The sequence below is a fragment of the Meles meles genome, chromosome 2, assembly GCF_922984935.1.
Source record: "Meles meles chromosome 2, mMelMel3.1 paternal haplotype, whole genome shotgun sequence".
Classification (NCBI taxonomy): domain Eukaryota; kingdom Metazoa; phylum Chordata; class Mammalia; order Carnivora; family Mustelidae; genus Meles; species Meles meles.
The window spans coordinates 125591208-125612168 of NC_060067.1; the positions used below are offsets into that span (position 1 = coordinate 125591208).

The window sequence follows — 20961 nt, forward strand, 5'->3', positions numbered from 1 at the left end:
TGACTACAAGTCAGTAAAAATCACTTGTTGGAATTGGATTTGAAGACTTTAGTTATAGGAGCCTAAACATCTCACGGGCAGTGCTAGTTGTGGCGTGGGACTGAAGTGCACAGTGTTGATATAGAAGCTCTTTCTAAGCCTTTTCCTGCCTTCTGGTTGATTAAAATATTTAACGTAAGGAGACTGTTATCGTACAGTACACTTGTTCATCCTGGTACGATCTTTAGCATAGATCAGACAGAACGGATAAGCAGAGAGAGCGAGGTAAATGGCAGGCCAGGTTGTAAACATAAACACGCACCTTCTCCAGGCCCAGCCCTTGGTCTGTGCCCTTCTTTAGGAGGACTGCCGTTGGTCCAGCAGCACTGATCATAGTAACCGAAACACTTGGGTGATGACCAGCTCTGTTTACAGGGAAGCAGTTTAGCCTGTTAGACTGAAAGCTGTTAAAAATGTTCTAAGAATAATTTTAACTTGTTTCAGGCTGTATTCATGAGCCATGTGTCTTTTATGTTATTACCTTTACATAATTCGATTTAGTTTTGTTTTATACATGTTTGTTTGATTTGATATATCATCTGCCATTGGGTTAGAGGGACTCCTAGTAAACCAGTCAGAGGAAAGGGGTGGGTGTTGATTTGCTTGGCAGTCCTCTCAGTTGGAGAAGTTTGACAGCATTCTTTCCTAACTGAACTGCATTTTCTGTACATCTAAATATTACATCTGATCTAACTTGTAGAAAATCCTAATTGGGAAGGGAGTCTTTCTCTGGATCATTCTACTTGGGACGTGGATTCGGAACTTGCCAATAAATTGTATGAAAGATGGAAGAAATTTAAAACTGGTGACGGCTGCAAGTATGTCTTCCGTGTTCACCATTCCTTCAGTACTGGGTTGGGGAGGAGGACTACTATGTAGTACTTTATTGAAATGGCATGACTGAGTTTTCAGTAATTAGTATTTCTCTTCAACCTTTTATTTTGACAAATTTCCAGCCTCAGAAATGTTGCAACTATAGTGCTGTGAATACTCAGATATTCCTCATTTGGATTCAGCCATTGTTCACATTTTACCACTCTTGTTTTTATTTCTCTCTCGACCTCTGTATCTTTGTATACACACACGTTTTCTTTTTGCTGAGTCATGTGAAAGTAAGCTGCACATATCGTACTTCAACCCTCAATAGTTTATTAGGGAATATTTTACTTCCTCGGGAGAATATCCTCCTACACAGAACTACAGCACCATTACCTACCCCACAAATTTGACATTGATACAGTCAAATTACGTAGTTACACAGTCTGTATTCAGATTTCTCTGTTTGACCCACAAATATCCAGTATAGCTGTCTTTTTCTTGTTCCTTTTTTAAAATCCAGGACCCATTCAAGGGTCATGCATTGCATTTGGTTGTCATGTTTTCTTAATTTTCTTTAGATATGTATCTCTGCCCCCCCTTCTTCATCTTTCATAATATTGATACATTAGAGAGAGTCTTAGCCAGTTGTCTTACAGAACCTTCAGCACCGTGGGTTTTGTGAATTGTTTCTTCAAGTTTACACGCACATTAAACAGTGTTGGGGAAGAGTGTTGAGTACTTGGTTGGTCTTCTGTCCTTGTCCTTGCATATCCTCAGAAAGGACATACATGTCATTTGTCCCACTATTGGTGATAAGTTGAATCACTTGACTCTCCCCATTGTATGTGTGACAGAGCTCTCTCCGTTATAGATGGATTTTTCCTTTAATAAGTAATTAATAAGTAATACATGCTGTGATAATTTAAAATCATAAATTTCCTGTTCCCTAAGAGCATGTCACTGATAATTCTTTTGTGGATTCATTAGTTGTTAGAGTGATGGCTGCAAAATGGTGATGTTTCTTTTTGAGCATCCCTGTGGATTCTTTGTTCATTAGCACCATCTACTACCATTATTATTTCTGCTGCTAAGTTGTCCCAGATTTGGCTGATGAGAGCCCCTTCAGGCTAGCTTGTGGGTCCCTTCAACATTCTTATCATTCATTCTTTGAGCACTCCCTTGCTTTCCAGTGAGACAGGATGTTTCAGGATCATTTTGTACTTTCTCTTCCCCAGACTCAGAATAAGCCCTGTTTTCGCCCCAAAAGCCCTTGATTCTTTTAGTGGGATTGATATTTAGTGATTTCATTTTTTTCTATGTCAAAATGATTTTTCAAAGTGATTTTTTTCTTTATGAATTACACAGGAGGACTGTTTTAGGAATGACTCGGTTTGGTCGCTTGAAGAAATCCAAGGAGTCAGAACCCTTTGTTTTCCTTCTGCCTCGTTTGATTGCAGAGCCCAGCCTGGTGTTAAACTTCAGCGCAACTGCCCTGAGGAGCACTGTGGTGAGGGTCGCGGGTCTCCTTGTCAGGGATGCCTCAGCTCTTGGGTTCTTGAGTTACCAGTCTTTCCACCTTGAGAATACTGTTCAGAGCCAAAGATAATTTAAATTCATTTTAAGTGGCACACGTAAGCTATTTAGTGCACTTAGTAGGGAGATACCAGAAGAACAAAATGAGTAAAAGTCGAAACAGACTCTGAAATTTGTTTTCAATTCACAGTCTATCTGCCAAGAAAGTGTTCAGCTATGAACAACAGAATAAATCTTTTTAAGACTTTATTTTTTATTTAAAATTTTTTTAATAGATTTTATTTATTTATTGTCAGAGAGAGAGAGAGAGAGAGCGTGTGCACGCACAAGCAGGGGTGCAGCAGACAGGGGGAGAAGTAGGCTTCCTGCTGAGCAGAGAGCCTGATGCAGGGCTCAAACCCAGTACCCTGGGATCATGACCTCAGCTGAAGGCAGATGCTTAACTGATTGAGCCACCCAGGTGCCTTTTTTTTTTTTAAGTCATTTCTCCACCATCATGTTGCTTTCTGTCCTAAATGTGCCGACTCCCTCCCTCGTGTGTGTCTCCCTCGAGGAGCTAGGGAGGCCCAGAGGAAGGCCCAGGCAATGAAGGGACAGCAGCAGGCTTCCATGTGTGTCCCCAGTCTCACTGCCAAAGAGCTGTGTGCATCACATGTGGTCTGGGTGATGATTTCCACGCTGTGAGGCACTCACTGGGTTTCTTAGGGGCGGCATCTGAAGACTCTCCAAAAGATGTTCATTTTGAAACCATTTCAACTTCAAAGTTTCCCAAATACTACCAAGAACTCCTGATCATGCTTTACCGGGATTCACAGTTTTCTGTGTTTGCCACGTTTGCTTTATCATTGCTTCTCTCTCTCTGCACATACATACCACACGCACGTTTGTGAGACACTCAAGAGTGTCACGTGCTGTGCCCCTCTTACCTCCACTTTTCATGGGATTTTCCTAAGGACAGGAACATCTTCCCACATGCATTCCCAGAGTGTAATTATCAGAATCGGAAAATGTGACATCAATCAGCATAGTGTTACCTGGTCTGCAGTCTATATTCAGATTTTCCCAGTTATCCCATTCACATACTTTATGGTAGGTTTTTTTTTTTTTTTTTTGGTTTTTTCCCCCCCCAGTTCAGGATCCAGTTCAGGATCTTGAATTGTGTAATTGTGTCTTTTTTGTCACCTGTAGTCTTCCTGAACCTTTTGTTGTCTTTCATAGCAGAGACATGGTTGAAGCGGGCAGGCTCTTTATTTTCTAAAATGCCGGTTGATTTGATTTACATGATGGTGCCTCATGATCATATTCAGGTTATGAATTTTTTGCAGGCTTATTTCAGGGGCCATGTCCTTCTCTGGGTTTTGATTTGCCTTTCCCCCGTATCTAGGTGAAGTACTTTGTGGTGAAGAACCCTTCCTCTTGGCCAGTCTCCATGCAGCTCCTGCCTCTCTCCTCGTATCCTAAGCCTGAGGCTGCAGTGCGCCTGCTCCATAAATGGTAAAGCGCCCGGTAGAAGACTTTCTGACAGGGTTTGGGAAATGCTGTTACAACTCAGGATTATTCCAAGTCCTTCACATTTTTCACCTGGAATCTGTATGTGGGTGTAAACAGTATTAATCCTGGTACCTGCATCCCCACCTCCTCGGGGCATAGGCCTCAATGGAGATGGCACTTCTCTTGGTCAGCATGTGGCACCATGTGGCAGCTTCACTGTTACTATGTCAAGGCTAGTTCCAAGCAGATACTATTTTCTTTGGCCAGGGAATCTTTACAACTGTGATTTTCCCACATATACTCCTAAAATTTAGAATCTAAATCACAATGATCTCTGGGCAATTCAAGAAAATGGGTGTAGCATGTTAGTACATTTTAATCGAGTGTTAAAAAAGAAAATATAATCCTTTTCATTCATGGCTGAAAGATGTTAGATATTCACGTTCTGCATGATTTTTATGAAGCAATCACAGTTTCACTTAGAATGTTTCCTTCCTTGGCTTAGTAGAACCTACTCTGATCCCAGGGTTTCTCAATTTCAGCACTACTGACATTTTGGACAAGATGATTTTCTGTTTGGGGGGGAAGGGACTGTCCTGTGTTTCGGAGGATGTTTAGGAGCTCCCCTGGCTTCTCCCCAAGAGGTGCCAGTAGGACCTCCCTATCTGTGGGAACAAAATGTCTCCAGATACTGCCAGTCATCCCCCCGGGAGATAAAATTGTCCTTGGTTGAGAGTCACTTCCTGTCAGGTTCCGGATGGACCATTTGGAGAAAAAAAATGCTTCATATTTAGAACTTTTTTACCACAGGCTTCTTTACTTTCTGTGCTGCCAAAGTCATTCATTCAACAATATTTATTGAGCACTCACAGTACACCAGATACAATTCTGGGGGTGGGACATGGGAGTGCCAGGACAGGGTGAATTGTGTATGCAAATAGATGGGCTCACATAATAGGTGTATGTGCACACATCTTAGTCTTTCTTTATTGGCAGTCTGAATGTTATTTCAAACGTTTTTTCTCTTTATAGGTTTGGCACCGATATGCAGATGATTAATTTCACAACTGGTGAATTCCAGCTCACCAAAGCTTGCCCTTACCGGGTAGGATGTCCTCTTTAAAATAGAAAAGGAATGCTAAACAAACTATCCACATAGTGTATGGGCTTTACTGATTAGTGTTTCAAGTGTCTTTCAATAATATATGCGGCTTTCTTGTTTTTATATTTTAGACATAAAGCATACATAGCAGATTTTTCCAATTAATGGCTGCAGCAGGAGCTGCACGGTTCATGTTAGCCTGTAAATCATTTTAATTTGATAGCTTGGATTCATGTGACTGAAGAAATAACAATTGAATCAGGGCTATGTAGAAAACCATAAAACTTGAGACCCGGGAATTTACAGTTCTTTTAGAGTCCCCATCCAATTTTTTTAGGGCCACATAAAGTAAAAATACGCTTAAAAAAAATCTTCTCCCACCAAACTGGCTTCATGGTTTGAGCAAGTCACCCAGTTTCTGTGATGTTCACCTCATCTGTAAAAAAGGATTTCTCTGAAATACTTAAGGCCCTGGGCACTCATGAGGTCTTGCACAAGTACTTAGGAGGAGGAGTAAACACGTCACACGGTAAGGATGTTGTCTGGGGACTTGGCAGCCTTGTTTCTTCGTTTCCGCTCAGTAGTTCTGTGGCTCTTTGTACGGACCTGAGTGTTTTCCTTACAAGTATCTTATGTGTGAGATCAAGTCAGACACAGAGCATCTGTTAAATGAGTACAAACGCACACGCAGGCACACACAGGCACACAACTATATTTCTAACACACACACATGTAAATGCCTTGGGTATTTGCTTCTTTCTCCGCACTTAACCCTCTGAAGATGCACTGTTGACTCTAGGTGAACTTGGATAACAGAAAGAGGGAAAACAAATAACCTCCAACTCAGAGATAAAACTCATCAAAGCAAGTTTTTAAGTGGATTTTTAACAGAGACTTAAAATAGGAAATACATGACAGCAAATGTTCTTCCTCTTCGTAAGTGGTCTAGGCGGCAGCCCGGTCTTGTTTTTGTTAGCAAGCCTGCTGGTGCTCATTCCCTCTCATCCTCCTTTCCACCGAGCAGTCTCCCAGAGCCATTGGGAGGTAAATTTGCCCAAAATACTAAGACATCTTTTGCCCCAGTGATTGAACCATATATAATTTCAGATTCCAAAAATAATGCCAAATTCCTTTTACGTATAAATGTTCTGTTCAAATTTGAACAAATGGTGCAACTCATTTGGAAAAAGTTTTCCATCTGTAATCAAAGGTTCCCCAAGGAAACAAAAGGCACACCTTTTGCCATCAAGGACTCTGTTACCATCAAGAATAATATGAATGCCTTTAGACACTTAGAGTTTAACTCAAAATTCTTTTTTTTTTTTTTTAAAGATTTTTTATTTATTTATTTGACAGAGAGAGATCACAAGTAGATAGAGAGGCAGGCAGAGAGAGAGAGGGAAGCAGGCTCCCTGCTGAGCAGAGAGCCCAATGCGGGACTCGATCCCAGGACCCTGAGATCATGACCTGAGCCGAAGGCAGCGGCTTAACCCACTGAGCCACCCAGGCGCCCTAACTCAAAATTCTTATTAGAACTCTATCATGTAAAGAAAGGCATGTGTTTTAATGATGTTGGTGTGCTTTTAGAAATGTAGTGCCTTTAGTGAAAAGCAGGGGGAATTGCACAGTCAGGATTCTGTACCCAGGATCATAACATGGGCTTGCTATGTGACCCTGAGCAGATTTCTTAACCTCTCTATAGCCTCCTCTATCTTGCTTATAATAATGCTAGAAGATTCAGTAAGGTTTATGGAATGTTCAGCATCTTATAGATCTTATCATATTCTCGTGCCCAGCATATAAGAACTATTTAATAAAGAGTGTTTTTATTAGAGTTTTAATACTAAAAATCATCAGCTTTTTATTCAATATTTATATTAGATCTATGTAAAGCCGGGTGTCTCCCCTCTTGAAGTTTATACTTCTAATGGACATGAATCAAGTACCATCCCTATTTCTTCTCTCAGCATGGGGACATGCCAGCATCAGTCTCAGGATAAAACACATTGAAAAATTAAGAATACATTGTTACCGTGCAGATTGTATGATTGTAGCCCTGAGAAATTAATAAATTGTTTTTAGTGAGAAGGAGCTGGGGAAAGCAGTGGAAAGAAGAAAAATAATGAAGAACTCAATCTTGGATGCTAAATTCAGAACACAAGATCTAGTCAGAGTTAATCTTGTGGAAAGTCAAGGAGGATGTGAAGAGAGATCTTTCTCCTGAGTGCAGAGACCGAATGTAATAAAAGATGGTTTCTGTATAAACTGAACCTCAGTATGAAAGAGAAATGTGGGGGTGTCCAGCAGTAGAGAGGTATCTGGTCTGCTCCCCATAGCGTTCAAGCAGGGGCTGTTCGGTCTGTTTTCCAAGGGATGTGTTACCGTCAGAGCATCTTGGCAGAGAAGGCTGCTTCCGGCCACAAGTCCCCTCTGAGCCAGGAAGCAAATCCCCTTTCGGACATCCGTGGCAGGTTGTCCTGCATCCTCTGCCTACACTTCTCAGCTGTGGTTCAGGAGCTGCTTATTGGTGTGAGCTCTCAGGGTAAACAAGCTCAGAGGGTCGACAGCGGTAGTCTCATCTGGACATTAAAAGAAGAGCCGTCGCGGTCATCCTCAAAAATGCATGTAGACAGAAGTTTGTCTTACAGGATTCACTGAGTTGCACGTATTAAATTTGCAGGGTATGCATTCTGAGGAGTCCAGGGCTGGTATCCTCCATTTACATTTGCAGCCTCTGGAGATGAAAAGGGTCGGTGTCGTGTTCATGCCAGCTGACTATGGGAAAGTTACATCACTCATACTAATCCGGTAGGTGTTTCCCCATCCCAGAGCCCGTTTCTTTCCCATCCCTTCATCCATCCCAGTCCCGTTGTCTCAAGAATACGTAGTCTCTTTAGTTAAGGGCTGACATTAATCTCTGTCGGGCGGGTAGGGATGAGGCTGTGTTGCAAGGCAGGAAGAGTAAAGGCTGCCTGAGGCTCTATGCTTACTTCTGTGGGGCCTCTGGCCTTGTCAGGTGGAGGCTGCACTCCCTTCTCCCCAAGAGTCACAATGTATTTTGCTTACCATCTCCTCTGCTGCTATCTCCAAGAACAGAAAACACACACACACACACACACACATACACACGAAAAGTAATTGAAACACTCCTATGTACTTTTTCATTCCACAGTGTTTGGATTTACTCCACTCTCATAGCTGCCTTGCTTGTGCAATTCTCTGTAACCCCAGAGGACAATGGACTAAGGATTATTGAGTCCATTGGCTTTTTTAAACTTCTTTTTCTTTCTTTTAAATGACAGAGGTTGCTAACTGATTTAAGCACCTAATGTTTTTCATTGTTAAATCTTTTTATATCTTTAGGTAGTCTGTATTGAGAGTCTTCTTTCAAAAATTTACAGTAAATACAGATCTATGTTGATGTTCTCTGCATTGGTGAGAAGTCTAATTTTTAATAAATGACATTTTAGTTTCTTTTAAAGCTTTTCTAGTATCAGATCAGCTGGCAAAGACTTTCTTATTCTGAGCTTCCTTTAATATATCACATGAGTTTTTTCTACAAGTGAGTGCCCTGAAAAAGGAAAATGTACTAAAGTTTTTAAAGGAGTGTGTTGTGTTAAGCATTTTAACTTCTCATGCCCTGTAGTGTCTTTCATTAAACCTAAGGTCCGGGGAAGTGCAGAGATCAACTTTACCTTATCCCAGGTTAAACTGTCCTGACTTTGAAAAGTCTAAATTATTTAGAGTACTTAATTTATTTTTGATGTTTCTGTATTGATAGTATTTTTCTGTAGACAATAACATAACATAACTTAAAGCCTTTTTAATGGTGAAAGGATTCTTAAATCTTTAGGTAAAGATACAAAGATATTGGTGTATTTTGCATAATTAGGCATGAATTCCTTCTCTGCTTCTACAGTATTTATGTTAATGAGGACTGGCTTTCACTCTAGTCTGCATCATTTAAACATCTGTCCATTTAACTTTTTATGTCCTAGCCATCATGCTTTGAGTTACTGAGAAGGCAAAGCTAGTCTGAATTTGTGTTTGATGACTAAGAACTCGAGTAGGTACAGGTTATTTGTGGGGAGACATTATAAATCTTTGGTTCAATAAAAAATAGAATTCTATTTGTAGAATTATCCCCAAAGCAGAATTTCCTATAGTCAGGATTACAGTGTAAACTCCTTCATTCACTCTTATAAGCACTTTTGGTCAGGTAGTCTAAATTTGGTAATATTTCTCAGAGGTCTCCAATTTTTCAGGTTTTTTTTCCCCCAATTTGTTTTTTTGTTTGCTTGTTTGTTTTGGTTTTTTTTCCCTCTTGGAAGTCCAGTCACCACCCTGGTAGCTGATTATTAGAAAAACATGGCTTTGCATTCCCAGGCCAGGGTAGGAGAGTGATAAAGAGCGTTCACTCGTTCTTGCTGTGGGCAGCCTCAACCTACCTGTGCTCGGGCAGCTTCCATTGCCCATGGACACCCTCTAATTCCAGGAGATGGCCAGAGGTACCGCGCTATTTAAACTGATTTCCTCTTTCACAACGTTATAATTGTTCTTGTCAGCAAGGAGTGTTTAAGTCCAAATGCACTATGTCTTATGATTCTGTTGTAATGCCTTTATGTTTGTATGTGTTGCCTCATAGGAATAACTTGACGGTTATTGACATGATTGCTGTGGAAGGGTTCGGAGCCAGAGAGTTACTGAAAGTGGGTGGAAGGCTTCCAGGTGCAGGAGGTTCACTCCGATTCAAGGTGCCTGAGTCCACGCTGATGGACTGCCGGCGACGTGAGTTCATGCGCGTGGCTCTCTGATGGGGAAGGCTTGGTGCTAAAGGCAAGGGCCAAAGGATTCCATAATTGATAGTAAATTCATGGCATTGATCCAGATAATTAAATCAGGCTAACATTAGAGCATATATGATAGGCTAGTATTACTTAGAAAAATAGCCTTAGATATTTAATCCAACTTAAATGATACCTGTATAAGAAGTATAATTGCTAAATTATCAGCATAGTGATGGATATTTAAGATAAATAGCATGAAATGTCAGTTTGACGATCAGCTACATCTTCATAAAAAAAAAAAAATCACACCAAAATGATGAATGTCAAGAAGAGTAAAGATCTGCTAACTGGTAGACTTTATGCAGTAATGCAAATTCTCCTTATCTGTGTCACCCAGGACAGCAGACAAGTGTAGTTAATGAGCATATAAAAATATAGCTGATGTGAGCTGTTAAATTTACTTAATTTTAATTTTAGCCATGTATATCTAGTGGCTACTGTATTAGACATTGCAGATTTGGAAACTTATCTAAACATTGCATTAGAAATTTCTAAATTGTGCATGTATTTAAATCAAATGCTTCTAAATTATTTATATTAGTTACAAGAATTTCCTCAGGAACCAAGACAAAAATCAAACAATAGATGTAAAATGTTTTTGGTAAATTCCTTGTTTTCCTGTTATCTTGAATTTCTGGAACACACTGAAAACATTTTAGTGTAACACCATGCATCCTATAGAGAAAGCTGGTTGGTGAAAGTATTGGATAGTTTGTAGCACTATCTAATGCCCAATGGGAATTTCTTTTTTAAGAAAACTATGCTAATTGAGCATTGAGTTTGAAAAGATTTACTGACCTTTTGCATTCAAAATTCAAAGTATTTACTTTTTTATTCATTCATTCAGTAATCTAGAGTTGACCTTGAAAGATGATATTAAGGAAAATTATAAAAACTACAGAACTAGATAAAATTTTAGTTGTTATATGGAAAAGATTGCAGGTTATAAATTTATAGGAATAATTTAAAATTGTGTGTGTGTGTGTTTTTTAAGCTTCCCATATAAAATATGGTCTCACTTTTTTGCAGGGACTTAGTGACTTACCCTTTGAATGTAGTGGGTATTTGAACTGTGTTTTTAGAAGCACAGACCCGTGCCCTTAACCGGTCCCTGTTCAATATGAGGATCCCAGGAGTAAAGCATGCATGGTATCTAGGGGTATCCCAGTTACTTGGCTTCTGAGAAGAATAAACTTATAACCTTAACTTTTAATAAGTACAAGAACAAAGAAGAAATTCTGGTTACTTTTGGTACCTAGGAAGGTCTTTTAACTTAAGAAAAATCTTGACTTGTTAAATGTTTTTATTGTATCCTGGTAGTGTTAAGAGAATCTATGACTGTTCTAGAAATTAGATAGAAGTCATACTTTGAGCTTACATTGAATTTTTTTTCACATTTTAATAATATTATTAAATTGGTCATGGTTTATTGATTCAGTTAATGTTGATTCAGTAAATTATTCTGAATAAATTTTGCAATTCATACATACTAAATAATCACTTTTTATCCTCACTAGAACTGAAAGACAGCAAGCAAATTTTATCTATTACAAAAAACTTTAAAGTTGAGAATATTGGACCACTTCCTATAACTGTGACATCTCTGAAAATTAATGGGTATAATTGCCAAGGTTATGGATTCGAAGTGCTAGATTGTCGTCAGTTCTCCTTGGCCCCAAACACATCCCGGGATATCAGCATCGTGTAAGCATTGGGTTTTAACCTCACTTAGGTTTTGTGGTGCATTTAATAATGTGGGGGAAGAAAACCTTTCTTTACATTGGTAAGACACGTTAAGTTGTTTTTATATAAACATTTATTGTAAGTAAGGACTATGGCTGCTGTTGTGATTATTTTGTTTTGTGCCTAAAATTAAAGCAATTTAAGTTCATAAAGATGCATCTTTGCTTATCAGGTTTACTCCAGACTTTACCTCTTCCTGGGTCATCCGCGAGCTGACGCTTGTAACCGCAGCAGACCTCGAGTTTCACTTCACTCTCAATGTGACCCTCCCTCATCACCTGTTGCCCTTGTGTGCAGATGTGGTTCCAGGACCCAGCTGGGAGGAGTCATTTTGGAGGCTTACGGTCTTCTTTGTCAGGTACGCTACAACCTTCAGGAGAGCCGCATGAAAATGTATTTTGCTTGGGTGTAAAAAGCGTATGAATCATCAAACAGCATATTCAAAGCCTGTGAAGTGAGTGGAATTTACATGGCTCTGTGAACCTCAACATACGTGAAGTAGAGTAGTAACTGATGAGTTTTAAGATAATAGTAAACTTACTGTAGGAGAGTCACAGGATTTAGAAGTGTAAGAGATCATTGTGCTCCCTATACTTCCCTTAGCAGTCGCAGTGGAAAATATGGGTGTTACTGCTGTTGGCTTGGCGCAGTGGCAGTTTGAGATTGGAAGACTAGGATGACCTTTCTGGAGTAATTTTATCATGAAAATGCCTTTGAAAATGGAATTAGAATGTCAAACTTATAAATGTGCACATTTTTAGGAACTTGGAGCTTTTTAAATCTTTAAGTCACATCAGAATTATGATGTGATACATTTTATGGAATTCAGTGCTCTATTTTTAGATCTTTTGCATCAACCACTCATTGCTCCTCTGTAAGAGAGCCGGTCTTTTTAATGTCGGTCAGGACCATGCAGTAATGAACCTCCTTGCTTTCTTCCTCAGTTTGTCCCTGTTGGGTGTAATTTTAATAGCCTTCCAACAAGCACAGTACATTCTTATGGAATTCATGAAAACAAGACAGAGGCAAAATGCTAGCTCATCTTCACAGCAAAACAATAATCCGATGGATGTAATTAGCTCCCATTCTCACAAGTAAGAATTCTTGTTGTGCGTGTATGTGTGTGTGTTCATCCTTTGATATTACTCGGTTCTGATTTTGAGATAATATAAATTAATACTTGATTCCAGGTTTGTCTTCATAAAATTTTCTTGAAGTCATGGTGTGGCAGCTATAGCCATTTTTACAATAAGATAGACTTCATAGACGGACTTAGTTTGTTAAACTCATGGGCCTTTGGAAGGAGGAGAGCTAGGACCCCTTAATATACTTCTTTCTCCTGGGTCTCGAACCAGAAGGGTAGGGTTTGATTCCATTTGGCTTTCTGTTAAATGTCTTTCTTTTTAATTCAGAAGCAACTGTAAGAACTTTCTCGATACCTACGGCACCTCCGATAAAGGCAGAGGGAAAAGCTGCCTTCCGGTGAACACTCCACAAAGCAGGATCCAGAATGCCCCAAAGAGGAGCCCAGCTACCTACGGTCATTCTCAGAAGAAGCATAAGTGTTCAGTCTATTACAGCAAACACAAACCCAGCCCGTCCGTCACCAGCAGTGCCAGCGCCGCTGCTGAGGAGAAACAGACTCCAGCCCTGGGCAGCTCCCTGTCTGCCCCGAAGGAGGACGTGTGCACTGAAGTCATGGGGGAGAACTGGATCAGCCTCAAGTATGCAAGTAGCATCAGCGTCGACCTGCAAAAGAATTTAACCCTTTCTAAAAACTTACTGAATAAAGAGGAAAACACACTGAAAAACACAATTGTTATCAATAACACTTCTTCAGAATGTCACATGAAGGAGGGAATACAGACATGTATGTTTCCTAAGGAAACGGACATTAAAATTTCAGAAAACATAGCTGAGCTCAAGGAACGAGAGCTCTGTCCTCTGAAGACCTCTAAGAAACTACCTGAAAATCACTTGCCAAGAAATTCACCTCAGTACCAGTCAGACTTGCCAGAGATTTCCAGGAAAAATAATGGTAATCTTTTCATCCTCCTGGATGATTCTTTTTTTCCGGTTTGTCTTCCATCTGTTTGTTACAGAATTTGATCTCACCTGTGACTTCAATTTTAATCCCGAATGCTGCATTTTTAGTTCACGCACAAATTTTTAGCAAAGGTAAAAATGTTGAAATATGGTTTGTAAAATGAGAAGTTGAAGATGAGGCTCCACAGTTTTAAAATGTCGTGGGTAAAGAAGCTTACTTTTTATTTTTACTACATATGTTGAGAGGGATGTGAATGTCGCATTTTATTGTTGGGAGGATATGGATGCTGTTTTTAATTATTTTCTATCATGGATTTGCAGACTCTAGGTGAAAATTAATCAGCCCATAAAATATTTCTGACCGAACAAAACTTACCAACTTTCTATATTTAACAGCTGCTACCATCTCGTGTTTCCTGGCTTTGGTGCTTCTCTGATTGTGTCCCTTGGTTAAAAGAAGACAGATGTTCTCTCACAACAAATAGAGTTAGTGAACATAAGCAGGACGAGACTCAGAAAGCCACCCACATGTAAAATCGTCATTAAGCTGTAACTGACCCCTTTGGCCTTTGGCATAAGAGCCGGTGCTTATTTTTTCTTGGCCATTCTGACCATTTTAATAGGCACCCTTCTGCACCCATTAAAAGATTTGGGGGGCACCTGGGTAGCTCAGTCATTTAAGCATCTGACTCTTCATTTTGGCTCAAGTCATGATCTCAGGGCCTTAGGATCAAGCCCTATGTCGGGCTCCATGCTCAGTGGGAATCTGCTTGAGATTCTCTCTCTCCCTGTCCCTTTGCACCCCCTCCCCCAAATAAATAAGTCTTTTTTTAAAAAGTCAGATTTTTGACACTTTTTAATCTGGAAAAGCCAGTTACCTTTGCTCTTACTTGAAACATCTAAGTAGAAATAGCTTCATATTTATACTCTCTGTTATTGGAGAGAAGGTAAAAAGTGTTATGGATGGGCCAATTCTGATGAGCTTTAGGCATTTAACTAAAAACCCAAACTGAATTATAAGTGTTCCATAAGAGGACCTCTCTCGTTGGAAAGAAAGCTGGAGTGCCCTCAGGCGGAACGTGGTTTAGGCAGCTGCACCTGTATTCCTGGTGCCTCTCGTTCCAGCCGGATCGCACCATTTCCCCAGCCTCAGTGTGTGTTCGAGGCGGACCCCCGTTTGCGAGTCAGCAGTGCCCCCTCCACCCCCGCCTCCGCCGTGTTCTCGCCACTCGGCGTGGGAGGACACACTCGGAGTGATGCTTTCAACCAGATCTTCAAATGACATCCTAGCGTACGTTGTCCAAGCATGTTTCACAGTGGGGCGCACAGGGTGCCTCTCATTCCGTTTCTGTAGGGCCAGACCACAAAACCTTTGCGAAAGGGTGAAATTAGGGGGTGAGTCCTACTGGGTTTTTCTGTGTTTTCTGCCATTGAGGCCCAAGCACAGTATTTGACCTCAGCTGCCTTGACACAGACTTAAAATCATAGTTGTTCGGGGTGCTCCTATGATTCATTGTATCCCTGAGTTGTCTGCATGAATGTGGCTCCGAACACCGTGGCGGTGGCATTGTGGACAGATCGGGGGAAAGACCTTCTGCTGCATTGTAGTACTCTGAAGTGGTTGAAATGTGGAGGTGTGGAACCGAGTTGCAGGCCCGGAGTGGGTCTGAGAGTTTGAATTTGTGCTTTGAGACTTTCCCATCCAACACCGATATTTAATGCCCAGAGTTGATCCTTGATGACCCCGAGTATTAGCACTTTCGCAAGTGTGAGTAAACTTAATATGGGAGTCCAGAAACACATGATTTGCTTTTATCACCATAGATGGCGGTTTTGCCCAGAATCTTCCCCTCCGGTACAGATTACTAGCCTCTTTGTGTTTTAAACGGAAACACGTATCTCCCCATAAGAAGTCTTTTAAAATTGCTCTTTGGTGGGATCGGTAGCATGCTAAGTGCCGTCAGAGTGATTGTTGATCAGATCAAATAAGAATCGTTGAAAGAACTTTGGCTTCCTACCAGGTTCAGGCCAACGCATTCAAAGGTGCTAATTCACAGGGCTGTGTTTCTCTCCAGAATGAAAGTGTCGGCAGGAGAGTCCTCACAGGGAAAGCCGCTCACTGACATGCATTTTGTTCTGTTCTCCATTCATAGCACTAGTCTAGGAAATATCAAAGAGGTTAAAAAACTAAACATATTGCCTGCCATCATTTTACAATTTAAACATTTTAAAGAATTGGCAATGTTAAAAATAAGAAAGGACTGAATAGAGGAATAGTTTGAAGGCAGGATGTGGAGTGCTTTTTTTTTTTTTTTTTTTTTTTTAGTAACATCAAGTGTCTGGGGTTCTTTTTTCACATTTTAAAGGAAAGCATTGTCATAAACTGGCAGATGGTGAACAGGCATATATAATCGGCAGGGAATCCATAATGTGTGAAGAATGCTCAAGGATGAGGAAACCATTTATACATGAGAACTTTCCAAGTTTTCGCTTCCAACTTTGAGCTTTAGTTCTTTTTTTTTTTATTTTGAGAAGTGTTTTTTTACTTTGTGAAAAACGTATTTCCATCTTAAAATCATTCTAGAATCTGAAGAAAATAGCTTCAGTCTTAGTAGCTGAACTTCGCCCAGCCGATGGCAGGAATCCTCAGTTCCTGCATTTCGTTTTCCGTGTCCCCCACCAGAACAGGGATCTTCACTTTGCTCAGGGGAAACCAGCCAGCGTGTTTGCCACGTCCTAGCTGTTTTTCCTAACTGACGCAAATCTTCCCGTAGAAACAAGTCTAGTGATAAGATTGCCTTTGGAAAAAGGGGAAGGGGGCAGGCAGTTGGTTTCCTAAGAGTACCTGAAGTTATTTTATTAACCTGACAGATGTCCTTGAGGCACCTGAGGAACTGTGTCTGCTATTCTGAGGCTTTTTTATTTTTCCTGAGGGTGACATATCGTGTGAGAAGAAAACGTTCCACAGCATGTATTAGTGGGCCCGGTGCTACTTGCTCATTTTTTTTGTTGAGAAACACAGAATATTTTCTGAGTAACAGAAATGTGCTTATCCCTTTCCTGTGCTTTCTCTGCCCTTCTTCTGAGAGGCCTGTGATAAATCATAAATTAAAATTCCCCATAGAAATGAAGTCTGTTGACAGATGCTTCAGAGCTCTGTTTTCACACACTTGTTTTTGGCATCCACCTGTCAAACAACAGTTCAGTTTTTCAAACATTTGTTACGTGTTCCAGAGTCTCTTGAGCACCTGACAAGAGTAAAGCTTTATATGTCATGTAAATAATCATTTAAATATGTCTCTTTTCAAATACTTATTATTTTCTAATTGTGCAATCAGAATTCTAGATCTGTATTATTTTGATTACATAATTACAGAGTAATTAGCTCTGGAATTAAGGCTAAAGATAAGCGGCTGGCCTCAGCATTACAAAAGAGGAATAGACTCTGGTTTCTCTTCAGATCGTATAAATCTTTCGCCTTTTACAAAAGAGGAATAGAGGAATAGTTAGATTATTTTCTTGCTTTCTGCTTATACTAATATGAAGGATAATAAGCTTTTAAATTTAATAATGCCCTAAGCCTTGGAATTAACAGTACATGAAAGATTTCACTGCATTCGGTAGATACCTCCAAATTCTGAAATACCAGTATTTGAGAAATTAAAAAATATAGCCTCATGGTCTTATAGAAACTAATAACTTGAAGATTAGCAGTTTGCTCAAAATAAACTTGATTGGATTTGATACCATAGAAATTTAAGCAGGATTCTGGTGAGTTCACTTGTTATTTGTTTTATTCCCTTTTTATCTTTATGTCTCAAACACTGACTCTGTGAGATGGGTGTGAGAAAATTGTATAATGCCATAAGTAATCATGCTTAATAAGATGACATGGCTTGGCTTCCATTTATTAAACAAAGGATATACTCACAAAATTTCTAAATTCTTGGATATTGTTATGCTAGAATTTGTCAAAGACTTAATGAAGAATTTGTTAGAATTCCTTTTACTATTGGTCCTGATTCCCAGCCCCATGGAAGGCGTTACTAAGAGTTTGTGTTTTACCCCTTTGGTGGGGGTAGTTCAGTATTGGATATTAAGTTCAGGTCTTTCCTGAGAAAGTTTAATGACTAATACTTTTGGTGCTGTTCTTGGCCTGAAAAAAGCTCAAGGAAATCAATTTTTTTATGAATTAAGACTCTAGGAAATTTAGTGGCACATTTTTGGGGAGAATATATGTGTTCTGTTTCATCTGTATGGTTTCCAAAATCCATGTGATGTCCTTAGTTATGATTTATTTTTCTGTTTCGGACCCTGTCACCTTGGCTCTTGGCTCTTTCCTTTACCACTTCATCATGGTGGATGTTTTCCTCTGTAGGTGTCTTAACACCCAATTTGTGTCATAGAGGAATTAATGCTTCCCAGTGTTTTTATAGTTATGTAATACTTACACTATTTTCCATTAACAAAATAAAAGTATGCTTACTTGTCAGTGTTATTGGCAAAATGTATGGATCATGCTTTGAGTGAGGTCGGCTTCAGAGTTTCAGAATTGGAGGGGATTTGACTGCTCCTTTCATTCTGTGGGCAGAGACCCTCCCTGCCCCAGGGCCCCAAGCAGATTGGAGCCTCTGCAGAAGGTCCGTTCAGGCAGGCATCTCACCAGAGCCTGCAGCCTGCTTTGCTGTGAAATCTTTGTACTGTGATCATCTAAACTTTCTCAGACTGCACAGGTATGGTAAGGGAATTCTCAGTTAAAGAAAAAAAGAGTAGGTGTTGCAATACTTTGTTTCCTATTAGGACCCTGAAGCCAGTTACTGTGGGGTGGGGTTGAAGTTTATTTGACTTTATTTTGAAGTAAGGGATCAAAGAAGAAATACACTGATGAGTGAAGTCACTTGAAAGCGGGAGAATCATTGTTTTCAGGTGAAGTTTCTACCTGCACCAGTTTTTGCCATGTGATTGGCCTGTTGGTCATTGTCAGCTTGTAGGCACTGGTCCCCCGGGGCAGGTGAGCACAGACTTTGGAAAGAGGGCCTGCCCGGAAATAGGTCCTTTGTTTTTGATGGGGACCTTTCCTTGTATACGTCCTCTGGTTTCATCTTTGTAACGGTCAGAGTAGGCAGAGAAGGTGGCATTTGCATTTTATAAATCAGGAGAAACTGAAGCAGCTCAGGCCGCTTGAGATTTACTTTGAAAACTAATTTGTAGCTATGTAGTCATGTAGTCATGACTAGAAGGCAAGTCTTAACCCCTCTCCCCCTCCAACTTTAAAAAAAAAATTGTGATAAAATAGACATAACATAAAATTTGCCATTGTGATCATAAAGCTCAGTGTCATGAAACACATTCACAGTGTTGTACAGTGAACACTGCACCATCATCCATTACCATCATCCATTTTCAGCACCTTTTCGCCATCCCAAAAAGAAACTCTGTACCCGTTAAACAGTAAGTATTTATATTTCCTCCCCCCCAGCCCCTGGTAACCACCATTCTACTCTTCATCTCTCTGATGATTCTAGCTCCCTCAAACAAGTAGAAACATTCAATGTTAGTCTTTTGGAGACTGGCTCATTTCACTTAGCATAATGTCTTCTGGGTTCATCCATGTTGTGGCATGTCTCAGAATCTCATTGCTTTGTCTTTTCCATCTCTGTCGTTTTTGAGTGTCCAGTTCAGTAGTGTTAAGTATAGTCATGGTGCTGGGCACTGATTTGTTCCTCTTTAAGGCTGAATGGTATTCCATTTTATGTGTACCACATTTCTATACTTCTGTCCATCCATCCATGGACATTTGGCCTTTCCGTTGTTATGAATGATAGTGCTGTGAGTAATGGGGTACCTCCTCACCTTTTTTCCTTGACCTCTTTTAAAGACTGTTTGTAGAACTCTTCATGTAAGCACATTTTTACTGGTAAACATACCTAGAACATCATGAATGTCAGGAACAATCCTCAAGTCTAAATCTCATTAGAGTAGATGGCTTGGTGTAGGAAAGAGATTTTAATTATGGAAACATGAATGGAAATAATTAGCTAGAGATTCAGTCATTTTTATTTATTCAAGGGAATAACCAGCAAGTGCCTGTCAAGAATGAAGTAGACAACTGTGAAAGTTTGAAGAAGGCTGACACAAAATCTTCCTCAGAAAAGAAGATTCACAAAGCATCGAAAGAAGACATTTGTTTTGAGAAACAGGATGTACCTTCAGCCGAGGTCTGTATTCCTTTTTCTCTTGCCTCTTAGAACAAAACCTGTATTTAGGGCTGAGAGCACAGTTATCGGTCTAGTAATTATACATGTGTATTTCATACCTCTCAAAGGGACCTAGTTATCATGCATTTGAGTCTGCATTTATAAATTGTGAGTTTGAGGTGCTTAGAAAGTTTTATTTATCTTCTAATTATATAGGAGATACTAAAGTAATTTGTAGTGACATCAGATAGCTTTCATTCTCAAAGGAAACTGTTCTTGAGCAAACGGGTTACCTCCTGACAAAGATGGTGGAGTAGAAGCAGATCACCTGTCTCTTCTCTCCAGTTGTCACCCAACACCCATTTTAGGGCCTGCTCTTGCTGAGTTGGAAGCAGAAGCCAAATGCACAGGAGAGGAATGCCTGTCTGGCTCAGGTGAGTGGGCCTTAGTACAACGGAAGCCCAGAAGAGAGCGCGTAGTTGCACACAGAGTTGCACACTGTGCTGGAGAGCAGAACCGAGCCCTGTTTTATCTCAAAGGTGAAAGCAGACAGGTCCACAATCAAGGTGGGAAAGGTATTTAGGAGAATTTATCTAGTTTACATCAGAACAGAGCTATTCATGTATTACTATATGCCCAGTGGAAAAAAATAGCATTCTAACTATGCTGATATTGATACATACCGTGTACTACACACACACATGCCGAGTAAAAGTGAATGAAAGGAGTAGAACACGGAAGACAGGGAAAGATTCTAATCTAGAAGAAAGCCTAACTTTGAGAATACTTCATACTATAGATAACGTACTCAAAAAAATAAGAGTTTTTTTAAAAGGCAAATTAAGATTCTAGGATGAGATTAAAAGAGATAAAGCTAAGTAACTAAATGAAGATCCAAATGACATTTTACAGACAGCTGCCAAAAATGGAATTGCTGACCCTGAGAAAGGCTTTGAGATAATCAGGGTGAGTGTGAAGGAAAAAATTGAAGAGCTGGAAGCATTTAGATATAGGACAAAGGAAGACAAAGCAGCCCAGTGTAAGAATAATGAGTGTTTCAGTAAATGGCCCAACAAATGGGTCTGAAGGTATTCAGAGAGATAGAAGAAGAATACTGTCCTGGTAGGAGGGCTGAACTGAATTT

At 40.0% G+C, this 20961-nt stretch overlaps 1 protein-coding gene across 1 annotated transcript in view; it reads left to right on the plus strand.

Annotated features, from left to right (window-relative positions):
• Nucleotides 1-20961, plus strand: part of TMEM131L (transmembrane 131 like) — a 157410-nt gene that overhangs the window by 114985 nt on the left and 21464 nt on the right. The window contains exons 16-26 of the mRNA XM_045996799.1: nt 740-857; nt 2224-2365; nt 3776-3885; nt 4915-4987; nt 7665-7792; nt 9630-9772; nt 11349-11535; nt 11747-11932; nt 12519-12668; nt 12987-13612; nt 19690-19838. Of these exons, the coding sequence (XP_045852755.1) occupies nt 740-857; nt 2224-2365; nt 3776-3885; nt 4915-4987; nt 7665-7792; nt 9630-9772; nt 11349-11535; nt 11747-11932; nt 12519-12668; nt 12987-13612; nt 19690-19838 (2012 nt within the window). The remainder of the gene's footprint in view (nt 1-739; nt 858-2223; nt 2366-3775; nt 3886-4914; nt 4988-7664; nt 7793-9629; nt 9773-11348; nt 11536-11746; nt 11933-12518; nt 12669-12986; nt 13613-19689; nt 19839-20961) is intronic.